General features: G+C 45.0%; 1 protein-coding gene across 1 annotated transcript in view; it reads right to left on the minus strand.

Moving 5' to 3' along the window:
• TTC6 (tetratricopeptide repeat domain 6) overlaps positions 1–5281 on the minus strand; it is a 53079-nt gene extending 47798 nt beyond the window's left edge. The window contains exons 1-2 of the mRNA XM_019518862.1: positions 5103–5281; positions 3304–4452 (exon numbers count right to left, since the gene is read on the minus strand). Of these exons, the coding sequence (XP_019374407.1) occupies positions 3304–4443 (1140 nt within the window). The 5' untranslated portion in view covers positions 4444–4452; positions 5103–5281. The remainder of the gene's footprint in view (positions 1–3303; positions 4453–5102) is intronic.
• Between the last annotated feature and the right edge of the window lie 14220 nt (positions 5282–19501).

The raw sequence follows: 19501 nt of genomic DNA on the forward strand, positions 1-19501 counted from the left end.
AATGACCCCCAGCACTGCTTGTGCCCCTTGCCCCCCACCCACAGCCCCTGCCCCCCAACCCTGCTGGAGGGGGCCCCCAGCTGACAGGGCTATGAGGCCAGGGACCCAGGTCTGCAGCCCCCTGCCCCCAACGGAAAGCAGCGGCTGCTGCAGCAGGAGCACGAGCTGGCTCCCCCCATGCTGCCCGCCTGCTGCAGGCTCAGGTGGAGCCAGCTCCCAGTGGCACTGTGCACTCCTGAAGGGCAGGGGGTACCCATGCCCTCCATATCTGTGTGGGGGGTGGGGGCAGGGCGGACGTGTACTGCCCCCGTGCACGCAGAGGAAATGTGGCCAGGGCAGCATAGACCTTGCAGCAGCAGACAGCTTTTATGCACGACCCCGCTGTGCCCTGCCTTGCCAGTCGCACATGCTAGCAAGGAAAGCCTGGGGGAGGACAGCAGAGTGGAGAGCACAGTGTTTGTGATCCAGGGTTTGCAGCTGGCTGGGCACTCTGGTTGGGAGGGGGTTTGCAGCCTGCCTGCTCCTGGCCAGAGTGCTCAGCCAGCTGCAAACCCCTGCCGCTCCCAGCCACCTACAAACCCCCTCTCCCAGCCACCTACAAACCCCCTCTCCCAGCCAGAGTACCCAGCCAGGGACTGCCCACGCTGGCTGGGGGCTGAGGGAATGGGGAGGTCTGCAGCCAGCCAGGAGCAGCAGGGGTTTCCAGTCAACCAAGCACACCGGCAGGAGGCTGCAAACCCCTCTCACCCAGAGTGCACTTACCTCCAGCAAGAAGAGTGAGAGTATTGGGCCCTGCCCTTCCACACTCCCTTCTCCTCCCAGCAGGGTTGAGGGTTTCCCTGCCCCTTTCACAAACAGCTCTTGTAGGCTGGAACTGAGACAGCCTGCAGAGCTCTTTGCAAAAGGGAGAAATCTATGGGTTTCTCTTCTAAAACAAAAAAAAAATCCATGGTTTTCTCTGTTTTTCCATGGGAAATGGAAAACCACGATCCCTGATAATCATAACCCATTGGGCTGCCACACTACCCTCTGAATAACAGTCTTTTTTACGGATAATAGTTAACCTTGTAACAATATTTAAAAGTTAAACAACATCTATCAACACTAAGTAGTTACTGCTAATTCAAAAGCAAGAATGAAATAAATAAGAAAAGTTGGTTAAAAAGAAAAATTTCATTTAAATCTCAGCAGTTGATACAATTCTAAATCTATTGGAGGGTGGAAGAAGAAGGATGGAGAATTTTTCCATTTTACTTTAAAAAAACAGATTTCTTACCTTGAAAGTAAAGCTTGACTCTTAAAAAATAAACAGTGCATAATAAATAAAAACTGTTAGACTTTCTGCCTTATTCTAGACACTTCAGTTTAAAAAATGCAAGTCACAAATTTTACACACAAATTGATTTTAACAATTTAAGCAAGAACTGTAAGGAAAGAATTTACCCATCTTAAGGCTGACAACTAATTTTTAAGAATGAACTTAAATAATGAAATTTTCCTCTTCTTTTTCATTTAATCAAATAAAGTGAAATCAATTATATCAAGTGAATGTGACTATCATAAAAGGTAATATGGGGCATTAAATGTATACAGCTCTCATTTATTTGTCTCTCCTTGTTTTAGAGCAGGGGTGTCATACAGGCCACAGGCCATGCCACCTGGCCCTCTAAGCTACCAGTGCGCCATAGAAATTGGTGGCATGACCAGCTGTGGGTGTAACCTGCTACAGAAACTAGGGCTCTAGCTCCTCATTAGACATGGCCCTCAGCAGTATGGGAGCAAGCAAAAGCTGTGCAAGATAGTCCTTGGTTGCCTGGTCCGCCGCCACTCAGCCCACTGCTGTCGTGGTTTCCACTACCGCTATGATAGATGTTGTCACAGCCATGGCCACTGCCCCACTCCCCAGGCCAGATACAGTCTACAAAGAGCCCTTGAGATCTGGATCCTGCCTGAGACCCATGGTAAATTTGCCTCTGCTTCAGAGCAACCATCTTTGGACATTGGCAATGCATAGGGGGTGCACATGCACCCTGAACATGGCGGTGCACCCCCTGCAAAAAGGTGCTGCCAGCACCTTCCTCTCTTGCCGCCAGCACTGCCGGCGGCATCTGTGGGTGGTCCACAATCGCTGCTGGCCACTGTCAACACTGCCAGTGATGTCTGCGGGTGCTCACCAACCACTGGTCAGCCCTGTGGCTGCTCCCCACTTGCCTCCGCTACACTCCCATCACTGACAATGCTGCTGCCGCCTGTGGGAGCTCACCGTGCCCCTCCCCCCCCAGCTTCCAGGGGCACACAGCATTCATGTCTTTGCATGAAAGAGTTCATTCTCCCTGGGCATTCATTCCTTGGCCTCTCTGATTATATTACCAAAATGGGTACCAACTGTGGTAGTGGTTTTTGTGACAAAAACCTGACCATTTGGAACAAGAATAAATCACCAGCTGTTGGTGAAAGAGCCAAACAATATAAATAACTATTGGACTGGTTAAAACAGAATTAGTGGCCTTCAGGTGCAAGTCCTAAAGCAGTCTTTTCCTTTTAATGCCTTAAGCCTTATTGAAGTCTTGCTTTCAGTGGGTGTGTCTATGGTTACTGCACATTCAGCTAGTAATTGTAATAATAGGTACTAACTGAATGTACTACTGCACAATAGCACCAATGCATGTTTTGTGATGCTAATACACAGCAGACTTTCTACTCTGCATTAGCACATTAGCACAGCTCTTTGCCGCGATGCACTAATGCATAATAGAATGAATATACTGCACATTTAGTGTCTCGTGTAGATGTGCCCACTGTTACCAAATTAGTTGAGCAGAATCTCCAATAGCAGCTTAATAAAATGTACATCTAAGAGTAACATATGAACTATCTTTCTGTGATTTCACAATGCTAAATTAAACCTCACAACTAGCAGCAATAATTTTGCCTTCTAAATGCACCAAACACTTTTACTGATCTGTCAATATCAAACATCCCACATTTATAAATGGAAGTAGAAAAACTTCCTGAAGGAAAAAATATATGTTAAACTATAAGTAGTATATTATGCCTGATGTCCACAAAGAGATTATGCTTTAACTAGTTTAGAGATTGGATTAGTACTACTTTTAAGGAACACTTAAAACTGACAGTAAGAAACATTGAAGATTGTTCTGCAACACATTAGTGTTTTTTCTCCTATGTTTTGTCTGGCTTCTGGGTTATGACACATTGCAGCATCTAGAAAAAAAATATACAACTTTTATAAAAGTAATATTTACCCAACAAAAAATACTGCTCTGGTTCTGGTTCACCTACTTCAATTTTTATGCTGTAGTTCTCGCCAAGAACACTCTCCAGGAGTTCTTTGATCATCTGGTCAGAGGGAGACTGAAAAGTAGACTGCAGGGAAGCAATTATTTCATCAATAGACCTTGCAGCCACTTTCACAGGCAACTTTGGTGTGGAAGTAGGCTCCTCTGGTTTGCTCTGCTGGAAGTTCTTCTCGTATATTTTTGAAGTGTCTGGTCTAGTTGTGTCTGAAGCTTCTTCCAACAGCTCTGGAACAGACCCCACACTTGGCTGGCTGCTACTTGGTGCTCTTTCCATCTCAGAAACTAAACTTTGTTGATTTTCTTTTAAAACTTTGCTACCTCTTTGCAAATCTTCTTTCCCAATTACTTTTTTTTCAGAAGCTTGTTTACTTGAATCAGAATCTGTACAACTAGATTCACGACTGACTCTGATGAGTTCTTCAGTACTATTTGTTTTTATAGCCTGAAGGTTTATCTTTAGAGTGGCAATTCTATCCTTCACTTTTCTAGTATCTTTGTCCTTCTGTAATGGAATGGGGGGCTTATTAGTCAGTGATCTTGGACAAAGAATAAGCCTGTTATAGCTAGGTTTCTGAGGGGGTACTGGTTGCTTAAACAAAGTGATTTGTTTTGCAGTACCTGCTAAAGATGCTATTACTGGCATCTTTTCGCTTGTTCTTGTGGTATAAGTGCTACTATTTCCCATGTTTATTTTTTCAAAGCAATGTCCTTGTTTTTTGTCAGTGCTGTCCTCTTTTGGAGGAGATTTATTTCTTTGAGTCATCATTCTGAGATCACGAGTTTGTTTTTTCATGCCTCTCACCTCACAGGAGAGCTTTACTTCTCTGTGGACTTCAGAACTGCCAATGAATTCATTAGGAATATTTTTATTTGTATTCATGACAGGCTTATGTGGACTCTTTGACCTCTGGAGAGGATAAAATTCTGGCTGAGGTGATTGATCTGGTGTTAAATCTTCCAATGAGGGTGGAGTACTTGCATTGGTATGAGCAACCACCCTGGCGAGTGGTTGTTTGAACTGTGGTAAATCCCGCTGAGATTCCTTGCATAAAGTCTCACTCTCCTTAATCATATTCACTTCTTCTAGGTAACTCAGTTCAAAGTGCTTGCGGTTTCTAGCCATCTCCTCTCACTATATGTGGGTAAAACAAAACAGAAAATGCATTTGTATGTGTACGTGTGTGTACACATACCCATATGATCTTCCTCATTGAAAGATTAAAACTGAAGTGTCTTGAACAGAAGGTGTTATATACTATTAGACCCTTCACCTTAGTTTAAAGACACTTCAGTTTTAAAAATGCCTGTTATAAACACTTTTAACAATTTAAGCAACACCTATAAAAAGGCCTTTAACCTAAGTCTCACAACAATGCTGAGCCACACAACTAATTTTTAAGGGTTAACTTAAACAGCACTTTTCCCCCCTTCTAACTTTTGCAGTTCATCCAATAATGTGAGATCTATTCTGTCAAGTGAATGTTACTATCCTAAAAGGTACAAAAAGGCTCTTAGCTTGCCTCACATTGACACACACACACCTTGACACACCCCTTCTCCACCTCATGCCTCTACACCATATTTGACCATTTTGTTACACGTGCTCAAGCTCCTTGTTTGTACTTTGTGAGATTTTTCATTGCACAGGTGCCTTCGAGCAGCAGGTGTTGCAGTCTGAGCCTCTGCGTGTTAGTCACAGGTGGCTGAACCAACCGTATTGCCCCACTTCATCATTACTTCCTTGCAGTGTCCCACTCCCTACAAAGATGGTCAAGACATCACCTGCTTTGCTACGGTTCATCCGTCCCTCGTGGGAAGGACTCAGCCACTGGAACGTTCAATGTTTCACTGCTGGGTATTTTCTTTAGCCTTTCTGGGGACTAGAGCAGAAGGGGTCTGGTCACCTTGTGACCCCTCTCTGGTAATACCGGCCCGTTCTGCTCACGCTGCAAACCGGGATCTTGACCGCAACCACACCCACACCCGGTGCTGGCCGGCCGGCGGCAGGGGCGCAGCCTCGAGCACTTCACTTGCCCCAGCGCCCCCGGGAAGTTTGGGACAAAAAAAATTTACGCCCCCCCAGGAAGCCCAAGGTGAGCCCGGCCCAGGCTGGTCCCGGAGGAGAGGAGGGCGATCGCAAATGGCGCGGCTCCCTGCCCATAAGGCGGCGTGGAAGGCGGGCACCACCTCCCGCAGCCGCCCGCGGAGCCTCCAATCCCCCCGCCCTGCTCCGCATCGCTCCCCGCCCCGAGCCTCTCACCTGCCCCGGCCAGACCCGCCGGGAGCCCGGCACTGGGGGGGGGAAGGGGACGCGCTCGGGTGCCTAGCAACGGCCCGGCGGGGAAGAAGGGCCACCGCGGGGTCCCGCCGGCCCGCAGCGCCCTCTGCAGCCGGGGAGGGGCAGCCACAGCGCGGGGCTGAGGTCCCCTGCAGCAACCTGGCTTCTAGGCAGGGGAAGTAGTACAGGGAGTCCCTCAGGCCCAAGGGGCACGGAAATAGGCCGGGGATGGGATCTCCCTGGAGGTTGTGCCCGTGTCCCCTGGCTCCATTAAAGGCCTGCCCTGAAAGCAGCTCCACACACGGCATTCATGTGGTACCCTGAGGACTGAGACACTCCCACCTACGTTAGACCCAGGCTGCTTCTATCTCAACCCAACCTGGCGCCAGAAGGGCCTTCTCTGGCTCCTGCCATCGCCAGCCGTGAGGTTCCCTTAGCTAATGTTGAGGATGCACCTAAAACACAGCAGGGTTCATCTCGCACTTCCGGCCCTACCGCTTATGAGTCTAACAAGGGTAAACAGGAGTGAAAACTGTCGTGAGTGGCATCTTGTCTCTGTGGCTCCAGGTACAAATGGCCAATTGACCTAGCCTTCAAAAAATAGGGGCATATCCACTATATCAGACAGCAGCAGTAAGAGCTGTACATTGTAACAATAGGCCTCTTAACCTACAAGAAATGGAAAAATGGTTTGTTCATTAAAAAGTGGGGGGAAAGCTGCATGGAAAGGCTTAGAAAATTCAGGGATAAAGTGAGGATTGCCAAAGTCAGGCAGTGTTAGGCCTTGCAAAGGAGAGTACAACACATAATAGATGGTCTTTAGCAACAGAAATAAACAGAACAACAAATTAAGAATTAGTGGGCTACCATGCAAGGAAAAAGGAGTCAGAAGTTAAGTTATGGCCCAAAAGCCATGTGAATATCTTGCCTCGGTTTTCAGTAAGGACGACACTGTAGAACAGTGGTTCTCAGCTCTGGTGCTGCAGCACCCCAGGGTGCCTTTCAAGAGTGTTATGAGATGCCACACTCTATTAGCTTGTTAGGTGTGCAAACATGATTCATAAGATCAACCCAGACGTTTCAAATAGAAATCCAGTGTTATAAACACTTGGATCTGTTGTGGTGTTTCTGAGTTCTTTGCAAGAGAAGAATTGCTCTATTGTTTTTCTGTAATGAAAAAATAAGTGAAAACTAAGAGCTGGCATTTTCTCAGGGGGTGTCTTTAGTCTAACAAAGGGTGCCTTGAAACTAAAAATGTTGACAATCACTGGGTGTGTCTACAAGTGTATTAATGCACCTTAGATACTGTGCATTTAGTTTAGTACTTCCTTAATACAGCATTAACTAAATGCACAGTACCTAAAGTTACTCAGCAGTAGCACCAGCACACGGTTATTTAGAGACGCTTACTGTACATTAGCCTAATAACACTGTGCAGTAGACTATTAGAATGGTTTTTGCTGTGACACGCTACTGTGCAGTGTTATTAGGCCAACGTGCAGTAAGCGTCTTGTGTAGACATGTCTACTGATGTAGAATATGGGGACAAAGGCAGCACATCCAAAGCTGAAGCAAAATTCAAAAAGCTAAATGGTTCAAGAGGAGAAGAAAGGAGCTAAATAATCCCCATTCCTGACCATTCAAAGAACTGACATGTGAAACAGCAGTTCCAGTAGAAAGAAATTTTAATTAATCTATCAGATTTGTGCTAGTACCATATAACTGGAGATTAACAAATCTAGTACCTATGTTTAAGAAAGGTGAAAAAAGTGATGCAGATAACTACAGCCCTTGTCCAGACCTACGTGCAAAATTCAAATGAGTAAATCATAATAATGGTGCCTTTTGCACAAGAATGCAAGTTTGTGATTGGGACCCATGAAATACAACAATACTGTTAATCACATCTTTGGCTTCTAGTATTGAATACATCCCATGTCTAACAACCTGAGATCAATTATGAATAGGTTCCCCTTTCAAAGTGATTGCCCCTCCCTGTTACCACATTCCTCAGCAGTCTAAGCATCTAGGCTGGTTAACAAATATTTTGGAATCTGACCTATACAGTGACCCACTGTGGTCTGAGATGCTTGATTCAATTAATCAAGTCCTATTGCTATTAATTAGAGGATAAAACTCTGGCTTCAGGTGCTAAACTTAAGTAATCAAGCCCTGTTACAGTTAAGTAAATAATAAACCTCCAGAGATCAAGGGTTTTGTGCATGTTAGTTTCACCAACAACAACCAGGGATGGATCTGAAAAGTTAACATCTACAGTGCAATCAAAGAACAATGACCCTTCCCCCTGTTGGCTTTGTCTGGGCTCTAATCATGGGTCCATCAAGAAAATACAGTTTCAAGAACAAGTATAAAAGAGGAGTACAGCTGCCAGTACAGGGTGCTCACCCCAGGAGAGAAAAACCCCATAACCTGCACCCAGCTGACCACCCTCAGCAATGGATCCATGCCTGGTGAAAGCTACAACAATCAGAACTACTTCCTTGGTGAGAGAACACTTTTACCACTAGAGATTTGCTGGACTTGATTATAGCTTGCTTTATTTGTTTATTGCAATAGCCTACCTGTAATTTTCCTATTAATCTCATTATCTAATTAATAAAGCCTTTCTGCTTAATATAGATGGAAGTGTTGTGTCAATCCTCTTAAAGCACTAAGTTTCCTATTTTAATTGTAACAAGCCTGATCTCAGCAGAACATGAGGCTTTAGAAGGAAACAATGAGTAAAGACAAGGAGGTAAATGGAAAATGGGATAAAATGCATTTTAGCCCCAAGGGTAATTTTTGCCAGATTAATAAGGTATTTTTCTTTGAGAAATAACTGTTTTTTTTTAAACAAGGGAAATGTTATAGATCTAACCTATCTGGACTTCAGTAAGGCACTTAATAACAGGTGGCAAGTTACTAGTTACAACAGAGAATGTGGGAATTAGAACAAAAATTGGAATGGGAGTAAAGAACTGGATAAAGGGGAGAAGACAACATGCTGCAAAGAAAACTGTTAGGTTAGAGGGAGGTTATTAGTGGAATTCCTCCAGGAGAGGTCCTAAGAACTATATGATATTTTCATTAATGAACTTGGCACAAAATTTAGGAGAATATCACTTATATTTGCTGATGACAGAAAATTGTGAAGCATCACCAGTATGGAGAAGTATTGGAATACCATAGAGGAGAAATTGGATGACCTCAAAGAATGAAGTAATAGAAATAGAATGAAATGTAATATAATAAAGTGTAAGGGATTTACCACCTGGAAATGACATAAAGAAGAAAAACCTGATCAAAGGTGCTGGTTAATCAGAGGCCAACTACAAGCCATCAATGTCCTATAGACAGGAGAAAAGCAATTGTAAACCTAGGATGTATCCAGCAAGGTATTTCTAGCAGAAATGGGAAGTATTAATGATATTTTGTAAGAGATCTCATCTGGAATGCTATTTACAATTTCTGGTTGCCCATGTTCAAGAAAGATAAAGTCAAAATGAAAGAACTACAGAGTGGGTTACTAGGATAATTGGTGGAATAGAGAAAGAACCTATTTTAAGAGAAGCTTGGCTTGTTTAACCTACCAAGACAAAGACTGAAAAGGGTACTTGCTCCCCATAAATATAATGGTAGTGAGGGATAAATACCAAGGAGCAAAAAGAGCTGCTTAAGTTAAAGGACAAGGTTGGTGCAAGAATAAATAAGTGCAAACTAGCCATGAATAGATTTAGAATGGAATTTAGAAAAAGGTTTCCAACTATCAGAGCAGTTAGATTCTGGAAGGGCTGTTCATTGGAAGCAGTAATGGCAAAAACCTTACTAGTTTTAAGGTGGAGGATGATAACTTTATGAATGTGATTGTATGATGTGTATGCCTGCAACAGCTCAATGATCCAGGTTTCTCACCTATTTTTCTTTTAGAGGTTTTTGAGTTAGGAGCATGAGGATTCCACTATAAAAATGGCCAGCCTCAGTGAAATAGCAAAACATTTTAACGACTTATCTAAGAAGATCCTTGGCACCATCATACGTTAACTCATCATTGATATACCAGGCAGCCCCTGAGCTGGAGGGCAAGGGTTCCTTCCTTCTGCCATGGCAGCACCTCCCTGGCATGGCTGAGCAGGCTGCCAGTGGGCCAAGTGCTGCCTGAGCTCCCAAGGGCCAGCTTCCTCAGAGCCCACCAGCGTGTGAGGGCCCAATCCTCTTTTTTTTTCACTTTGACAAAGATCAAAGCGAAAAATAACTTATACACTGGATATATGAAAAACTTTTTTATAAAAAAAAAAAAAAAAATTGGGGTTGACTTATGCACCATGAAAAACAGTAAATGGCCATAATGCCCAATGTTTATATATCATTCAAAATAAAAAAGAACCATAATTTCTCACAAGAAAGTCTGAGATGAAGAATGGTGGAAGTACGACTAACAAATGGGAATCCTTAAACGCTTCAATTATTTCTCTGGCAACTCATCTAAATGCAGAAATGTCCTTATGTCAGGAAAGTGCTTTCTCTTGACATGGGAAATGATTTTCTTCTCCTAAGAAAGTTTGTCATCATCCATGATGTTCATATTAAGGTGAAAGGAGGAAAAATAAGTAAGATATGCCAGAAGAACATTTTAACAGTAGTAGATCTCAAATTGAATTGTAATTAAACCTTTCATTTTCACAACATCCAGGTACAACTGTTATCAGATGCCTGCTGATGATTCTGTTTAAATCGGAGATGTTCACACCCAAGTGATATGGGCAGAAGTAAACCCTGTCCTTCTGGTTTCTGTGCTTATTCTTTCTATTTTCACTTAATGTGCAACCTGATAAGAGAGAACCCTTGGCCTTCCCCTGTTATAGACCGGGCTGAGTAATCCTGTAAATATTTATATATAAAAAAAAAACCCAAATTGTTTGGTAACCTCTTGCTGAGGGTCAGTGCGTATTCCTTCTGTCTGTCCAGTCCACAGAGGATATGAGTCTGATAGCTTCAAAAGGACAGTTCTTGTTGTCAGGGAGTAGAGACTTTTGCCTTCAGCACAATTCAGCCCTTTATGTTGGCTGAGATGGTAACCATCACAACTGCATTAGAAAAATGTTTAAACCAAGCACATGCCATTCACCATAATCTGCATCAAGTGAAGGCTCCCTTCCCTTGCAAAGCAGTAATTCAGCTGAAGTCTAACAAGACCTTCATTACCAGACTTCCACCTCACTGTGGTGCTTCAAGCACCAGAATTCTGAGACTTGGCTATGCCCAGGGCTTTCATACCATGCCTTTGGTTTTCCATTAGTCCTTAGGAATGTCTCCTCTTTACAGAAATGTTCTCTAATAAGAATACAGGGTTCCTGATTATACCCATTAAGGGAAAAGGGAACCTCAGAGGCAAGTTATCCTTATTCCCATGACACACTGCACCATCAACATATAAATCAGGCAAGTATCCATCTTTTGTGATACAGAGCCCCTGTGATAACTATCCAAGAGTTCCTGGCTGCAGAAATTTGCAAAGCTGCTTCCACAATCCAAACTTTAGATTATGGCTACACATAGATGTTTTTCTTTCACCAGCTGTCACACCCAAAGAGATGCCTGATGTTGATAAAACTAGTGACTGGCTGCCTCCGTCAGATCCAAAGGCATTGAAAGACAGTGAAGAGCACAGAACCAACATTATGATGCTCTTAAATAGCCAGTGTCTTTTCTGATTATTTTCTTTCTGCCTGCATAGCTCAAAGGTGTATTTGCTACCTATTGGGTTCCTCTAACTCAGGGGAGTAGCAAGTGCATTTAGATTGAAGTAGGAGGGAGATTTCTATTTTTTTCATGCAGTTCAGGACCTGTTGAAATACAGCAAACTCATAAGCCTGTCACAATACACCCAGGACTACATGAATGGTTTTCTTCTACTAGCAAAACAGGTGATTAAAGTGTTAGGTTCTTCTGACTGCACTCCACGATTTCAGTGTGGAATATTCTGTCAACTTCAGCTGCCCTCGGTTATTTGCTATGTAATTTGTTTCTCCTCTTCCCCAATGCACACATTAATATAAGTTGGTTGTTTTATATTGCAAAGACCTGGTTAATCATTCAGGACATCATACTATCATTCTGCACAAAAGGAATTGAAGCAAAAGTTTATAGTGATTGCTTCCTTCACTGACATAAGGATCATTAGCTGAGCAATACAGTTGGGATTCTAGGGAACAGCTGAGTCCTAAATTAGCTGAGTGGTAAATAAAGCATCGGCATTTCACTTTACCTAGGACAGTTCTCTGCAGGAATCACCATAGGATATGGAAGAGAAGGTGCTGAATATGAAGAGGTATTTGCATCAGGAAGGAGACCCTGAATGTGAAGAAATATTTGCATACAAAAGCTTCAGGAAGAGGGCTTAAAAGATGGCTTCTTGCAAGTCAGTGCATTACAAGTTAGCACCATGTACTGTCTATAAAGTAATTGTTCTGTTTTCCAGACTGAAACAAGCAAACTGGAGACTAGTTCAAATGTATTTAATATAGCTACAACACAGGTTTCAGTTGGTAATGTTTTTTCCTTTATACTACCTGGCTTCTGTGCCATACGAGTTAGGGGGGTCAGCACAGGATGATGGAAAGACAAAAACTAACATTGGAAACTGCCAATGGGGCTGATAGTAATTTCAATCCCAACTACCATTTAGTTAGCTGAATAAGGAGTACTGTTACTCAAAGGCCATTCCACTTGGCAGTTTATTATCTATAATTACTTACTTGAACAATGAAGACTACACAAACTGCATTTCATGAAGCAGCTCAGGAGGAGTAGTAACTGCTTGGGAGATCATAAACATGATCCATACATTGAGCTAGTATTTTTTTTTCATGTATATTAGGGTTGTCTTTGCCCTTTTTGCTGATAATTTCATTATGAAAGTGAAAAGCAGACAGGACAAGGGAAACCCCTGCTTCATCATCACTCTTCTAAGATATGAGTTATATGCCAGAATTTTAAATATAGCATACTTTGTCTAAGCACATAGCCCTGAGACTGCAAAAAGGCACTTGCCCAGAGTATGCATGTATATAAGGCAGTTAAATTGCTGATTAACCATGGGAACAGCCTAAGCTAAGGTTTTTGCACCTCATTAGATGCCTTGGCATGTCCAGATGAGCACGCACGTGCCTCTTGCAGCATCTCAAAGCCCTTTGAGATGCTGCAAGAAGCAGGTGCAGGAACAAAAAAATGTTCCTGCGCTGCAAATTTGCAGCACAGGGGCAAAATCAGACCCCTAAATATCCAGAGGTCAAAAAACACCCTGGGGAAAAAAACAGGGCAGGGCACAGGCCAGAGGCTTGGGTCCTCCAAAGAGACACTCTGGTAGCCAGCCAAAGCTCTCTATGGTTGGTCCTCACTGCAGTGCTGAAGCACGCTGTCTGCCCATGCAGGGCAGGCAGTGTGCCAGCTGCAGGGAGCTGAACCCAGGCTCCATGCCAGTAAATAGGGGGTGGGGGAACCTGGAGGAAGGGGGAAATGACAATGGGAAGACCCCCATTGGCCCCATCCCCCACCCACTCCCTGAGGCCCCCCATTGCTGCCCTGCCCGGCCCCATCCCCTGCCTGACACCCAAGCCCTCCCAATGGCTGCCCCACCCAGTCTCAGCAGCCCAGCAATAAAAATAATAATTTTTAAAAATGCCTCGCACTCACTGGCAGTAGCAGCTGCCATTGGGGCACTAGGAACTCCTGGAAGAGCCCCCCTGCACAGCAGGGGGAAGCAGGGACCAGCCCCGGCTACTTGGCACCCGCACTGCCACTGCCCCATTGTGCAGGTACAGCTCTGGTCAGCAGGGCGCCGCGTGGCTCTGTGGGCTGTTGAGCTGCTGGGGCCACTGGGACTGAATGGTGCCAGGCCCCGGGTGACAGCCACAGTGGCCCCAGCTGCCCAACAGCTCATAGAGCTTTGCAGCACCCTGCTGACCCGGGCTGCACCTGCATGATGGGGCACCAGCAGTGCAGGTGCCAAGCAGCCGAGGCCAGTCCCTGCTGCCCCAGGCTATGCCATGAGACCCCAGTGACCCCAACGGCAGCTGGTACTGACAGTGAGTATAAGGCTTCTTTCCTTTTTTTTTTCTTTTTTTATTGCCAGGATGCTGGGGCCAGGCAGGGCAGCAATGTGGGGGGGCGCTTATGGGCAGGCGGGGTATGGGGCCAGTGGGGGTTGCCTCATGTTTCCAGCCCTCCCCATCCTCTACTTACCAGCCAGGAAACCCCAGTGACCCTGACGGCTGCCGCTACTGCTGGTGAGTGCAGGGCTTTTTCTTTTTTTTTTTTTTTTAAGTGCCAGGAAGCTGGAGCCGGGTGAGGCAGCCATCAGGGGTCTGGGGGTGCAAGCAGGGGATGGTGCTAAGTGGGGCAGCATTGCAGGGGGGCTGTAGGAGCTGACAGGGGTGGGACAGTAATCGGGAGGCTGGGGGAGCAACAGGGGTGGGGTATGTGGACCCTGAAGGTGTGGGGTAGACCTGCAGGGGCCATGTGGCCCCTGTGGGCAGGCAGTCCATGAGCTGTGCGGGGGGGCCTGTGCCCTAGGGGGGGCAGGGGACCCACCCTTTCTGAGCAGCCCTCTCCTACAGTCCCCCCACAATCCACCCACTCCTACCCACACACCCCATGGCCCCCCACATCCCTCCACAGCCACCCACATCCCCTGCCCCTCTTCTGCAAACCCCACATCCCCCCCAGTATACACCCTGCTTGCCCAGCTGCCAGACAGGATGAGACCTGCGGGGGCAGCTGTCCCTACATCCTGGTTAGTGAACGGGTCAAGGGGAGCTCTAACTGCTCTACAGTAAGAAAACCAAAGGCAAACCACAAACATATAGGTATTTAGAATTCATTTTATTGTGATGAGAGAGACACTAGTAGGCTTCCAAAGTGCTTTAACACTGTAGGTATATCAATACAACATTGCCCAACTGATTACTGTATCTCTGTCTCTTTTTCACTCTCTCTCTATATATAGTGGTCTTTTGTTTTAAATTGTGGAGGAACATGGATTTTGGGGCATTTTACAGAGTGACTTTGGGATTTTTTTTATCAGGGATTTTTCAGTTTTCAAATAGGGACCACCAGAATTCCTGCTAGGGAGGCAAGTGGCAGGACCCAGGCAGAGGAGCCTGCTCAGAACTGGCACCTTGGACCCATCTGGAGGTAGTTGACCTCCTCGCCAATTTACATGTTTTGACAGTTCAAAGCAGGCTACCACACTGGAAGCATCTTCCGGTGTTACACAAATTGCCAGTTGCTCAAATCATGAGCGAGACCTTATGAGGGAGGATAAGGCAAGATGCTGCTTTTATTGATTAAGCGCTTAATACACACACCCCACCTTCATACCCCAATTTCTGTTCTGCACTGGTATACATTACGAGTCTTATCAGTATCTGGATCAACTTAGTGGCCAGCCAAGTTGAACATGAGTGGGAGCCAGGCTCCTGCTGGTCCATCTCATCAGATGAACCGATGATGCAGGATGACATGCAGAACAAGACCCAAAATCTATGTCTCACCCCATCTTTTATAGCCTTGTCAGTTCACCCAGTCCTCTTGGCTTTTGCTGGGTTATCACTGTGTTCTTTCTTGAAGGTCGATTGCCATTGTGTTTTTGCTGTTCTGGGGTGGATTTTTCTTGTTTGGTCTTCTGCATTCTTCATCCAGCTTCCAGCTGATGTTTTCCTTTTCCATAAACACATTTTCACCCATACAGTAGTATACAAAAGAGTAAAAGGTTGAGCACTTATGTCAAGCTACAGAGCAATACAAAATGAAGTTTAAGACAATACAAAACTCAAGAAAATACGTAAGATTAAAGCAATAGGCAAAAGTCTATTTCCATGTTATTTACCTAACATCAAGCTGGTATTTATGCTATTTGCATAACACTGGGCAATCGTTGCCCAGATAGCCAGGCAGGGGGCACGCATGGCAGTAGTGCTGCACGAAGGCCAACCCCGCAGCCACAGCCCACTGGCAGCTGGCCCAGAGGGGCAGATGCCTCTACTGGCTGTTCAGTCCCCATCTGGGTCTAGCAGGTGCACAGCAAGTCACAGCCAGGCAGTACCCCCCACTGCCAGACTGCTGCAGTTGGTAGAGGGTGCAGGGAACTCTCAGAGCTTCTTCAGCAGTCCAGCTGGCACAAGGGGTAGTGTCCCCAGGTATCAATTAGCTGGGCATCAGAAGTTCCTGAGTGATAGTAACCCTGAGCTACTTGCCAGACCAGCTTTTTGTACTGATGGGGCCAGGACAGGACAGCTTTTTACACTGCTGGGGCCAGCACAGGTGCTGGCCCCAGGCTCTAGCTCCCCCTGGCTGCAGATCTGGGGGGGGCCAGGCAGGGTTATTTTGCCCCAAGTGGCACAACTTGCACCGCACCAAAGTGCATGTCTGGGCACATGCGCTGAGGCAAAAAGCTCCGGCTTAAATTTGCACTGCTTCTATTTGAGCTGCTGCAATGGCACCTGCTTGCATGTGTGGATGCACCCCTTGGCTTCCTTCTCAGACTGTGTGGTTCTCAGCCTTTTTAGTTATGGGACCCCTCAGAAAACTCAAGCTCTTTCAGCTTTTGGCTTTCATTCATTTTTTGACTATTGTATTTTGGAAAAATACAAGATCAATTTGTATGTTACATAGAACTTAGGAAGACCACAACAAGTCAGAATGTTTTTGGCACCCTGAATTCCTATTTGAAATCTCTGGGTCTGTCTTGCGAATCATGTTTCACTTTTGCCGTGTCCCTCAGATGCCAGTTAGTCGAGTTTTCCAGCTAATAAAGTGCCAGTTAGCACAGCTTTGGCTGTATGAAAATAAGTAGAATGTGTTACACCATAAACAATAAGCAACAAGTTGGAACTGGTGTGATGTTATGCAGATAAAAATGAGGAAGAAAAATATTAAAATATTAAGATAGACAATGTTGCAGGAAGTGGAAAAACGCACACCTGCATAGGAAAGAACAAGCAGTATTACGACTAACTGATAGCAGTGGAGCTCTGCAACATGGAATGACCAAGATGGAATCCGTCCAGCTATGAGCAATTTAGGAAAAATATGAGCATTTGGCTCTCAGTTGTAATTGTAATTTTGTTGGCTGTAGGTGTTTCTGTTCAATTCTATATCTGAGAGCAAACTGGCTTTCCACATCTGCTTAAGCACCACCATTCTTTTTTCCAGTTTGTTAGTTTGAGGTTTTACTTTGATGCAGTTAAACAAGGTGATCACTGAAAAAAAAACTTCTCCAGAGAAAACATAGAGTAATGAATATAAGAGAGCAAATAAGAATAAGCCATGGAATAAAAAGAATGAAGAAAACAATTGGCAGGATACTCAGGGCTGACAGGAACACTTTAGAAATTCAGAAGCAATGAGACTGATAAATAAGATTATGGCACATCTGACTTTCAGCTAAAAAGAAGGCATTTTACCTATGGAGCAGAAATATGAGAGTTAACCAGATCACCTAGTGTCGGATACAGGTGGTGCACAGTAGCATCAAAGAATCACTAGGAGAAATTGGAAAACTAAATGACTGGATTAGGAGCCGGGGGAAAGTCAGAAGCATGAAGGGCAGGGGCGGAGGGGAGGGGATCAGAAATGCATCTAGAAGCGCTGTGCATTTATGTTATGGATGAGAACAACTGGTGATAGAACAGATTCATTGATTCATTTTCAACAGAATAAAGAAAAAAGCCTGTCAAAAGTACAGATCTGTTGAAATAGAAATTTAAACCAAATTAATTGCACCTGAGATAGGCAGAGGTGAAAAAGAAAACTACAGATAGCACTCTCCATGCTCCAAGACAAATGTAATTATTGACAATATTACAGCAAATTGTGTCTGTAGTACTTAGGAGAATTCTAAGGACAGTCACACTGGGAAATGTGTGCAGTTTTTCTGTAATAAAGGTATGATATACATGAGTATTGCTAACAAACTGAGGTACATTTCCTGGCCCCAGTGACATACCACAAGACAAAATATACCTCTGTCATGTAACAATGGCTACTGTTACAATTTTCATTCCAAAAATCTAAATCAGAGACCAGTCTTGTATTTGATTAACAGTCCTTTGTCAGGGAGAGCTTCCATTGTAATCAAACTGAGTTTTACTGGATAAGAATGATAGCACTGATGCCCTAACCCACAAACATTATTACGTACCTAATTCTCATTAATTTCAGACTAACCTTTTTCACTATGTATACTATAAAAATTACACTTGAATGCATTTAATTACAGTCCATGATACACTAATAACAATATCCAGAAGAGGGGTTGTGACTTGCTAATACTGTAGGGAATATGGTAACAGGGAGGGACAATCACTTTGAAAGGGGAACCTATTCATAATTGATCTCAAGTTGTTAGACACCAGGTGTATTCAGTACTGGAAGTCAGAGATGGAATTAACTATATTGTTGTATTTTGGGTGGTCCCAATCATGAGTTTCGATTATTGTACAAAAGGCACTGTTGTTATGATTTAGTCATTTGAATTTTTCCCATAGTTTTGGACAAGATTCTTTCTGGCCAATAGGATACATGTCATTTATTATAAATATTTAAGCCATGATAGGCCTAAGGCCCAGATCCTTTAAGGTATTTTGGTACATAACTCCCATCACAATCAATGGGATTATGTGCAATCAATAGGAGTTGGGTGTCAAATTACGTTTGAGGATCTGGGCCTAGAACACTTGGGACCCTGATCCTAATGAAGTCAACAGCAAAACTTATATTGATCTAAACAGGCCAAAATTGGCAGGGTTTACTAAAGACCCAATTGCCATTTCTGCAGAAAACCCACAGCAGAGACAGGAGATTATAAGCAAGGAGGGAATAGGTCAGGGGTGGGCAAAACGGCCAATCCAGCTGGCAGCCAGACTCTATTTCCCAGCAGCCCCTGCCCTGTGGCTTGAGCTGGTCTCCATGGAGACCCCAGCCACACCTGTGCAGGGAAAGCTCAGACTGGAGTTGCCATGGAGAACAGCCTGAGCCATGCTGGCAGCGCACATTGCAGAGCGGCACAGGGGGATGCTCCAGAGCTGCTGGGAACTTGGGATGGTGGCAGCTTGCTCCTGAGCCAGGGCAGAACTGCAATCTGTAGCCTGCAAGCTCCAGGCAGGGGTGCACAAGCACGGGATTGAGGCTGTGCCCTGGCTCCTTGCGGTGGTGACAGCCTGGTCTGGAGCTGGAGCAGAGCTGTGATCCCCTGCTTGCGTGCCCCTGCCCAGAGCATGCAGGCTACAGATCCCGGCTCTGCCCTGGCTCCAGAGCAAGCTGCCCCCATTGCAAGTTCCCAGCGGCTCCGGAGCAGCCTCCTGTGCTTCTCTGCCACATGCGCTGCCCACCTGGCTCAGGCTTCTCTCCATGGCAACCCCAGTCTGAACTTTCTGTGCAGATGCAGCTGGGGTCTCCATGGAAACCAGCCCAAGCCATGAGGGCAGGGGCAGCTGAAAAAAGGAGTCCGCAGTCAACCAGATCCAGCCCACAGGCTGGAGTTTGCCCGTCCCTGGAATAGGTGATTCCTCCCTCCTAATTCAATGATTGTCCCCAAGACCTGCACTGGTACCAGGAAAGCAAGGCAATCTACACAGAGGACCATGCCTCTGAACTGTCTTGAACTTTCTATTTTTTTTAGTGTAATGTGGTAACAGGAGAGGTGTAATGTGGACAAGTGCCCTAAGTCTTTAACAATTGAACCTCCATCTCTAGCCTGTTTAGTCCAAAGATTTAATTAATAGATGAATCCCTATACACAGCAGATGGACCTAGATTGGAAAACTATGTGGAGTTTAGTCCCTAGGTGCACGCTATTTTCTGGACACACAGCTTGTCAAGACCTACGTGCAAAATTCAAATGACT

Source organism: Gavialis gangeticus, unplaced genomic scaffold, assembly GCF_001723915.1.
Source record: "Gavialis gangeticus isolate Ggan-Ray unplaced genomic scaffold, GavGan_comp1, whole genome shotgun sequence".
Taxonomy (NCBI): Eukaryota; Metazoa; Chordata; order Crocodylia; family Gavialidae; genus Gavialis; species Gavialis gangeticus.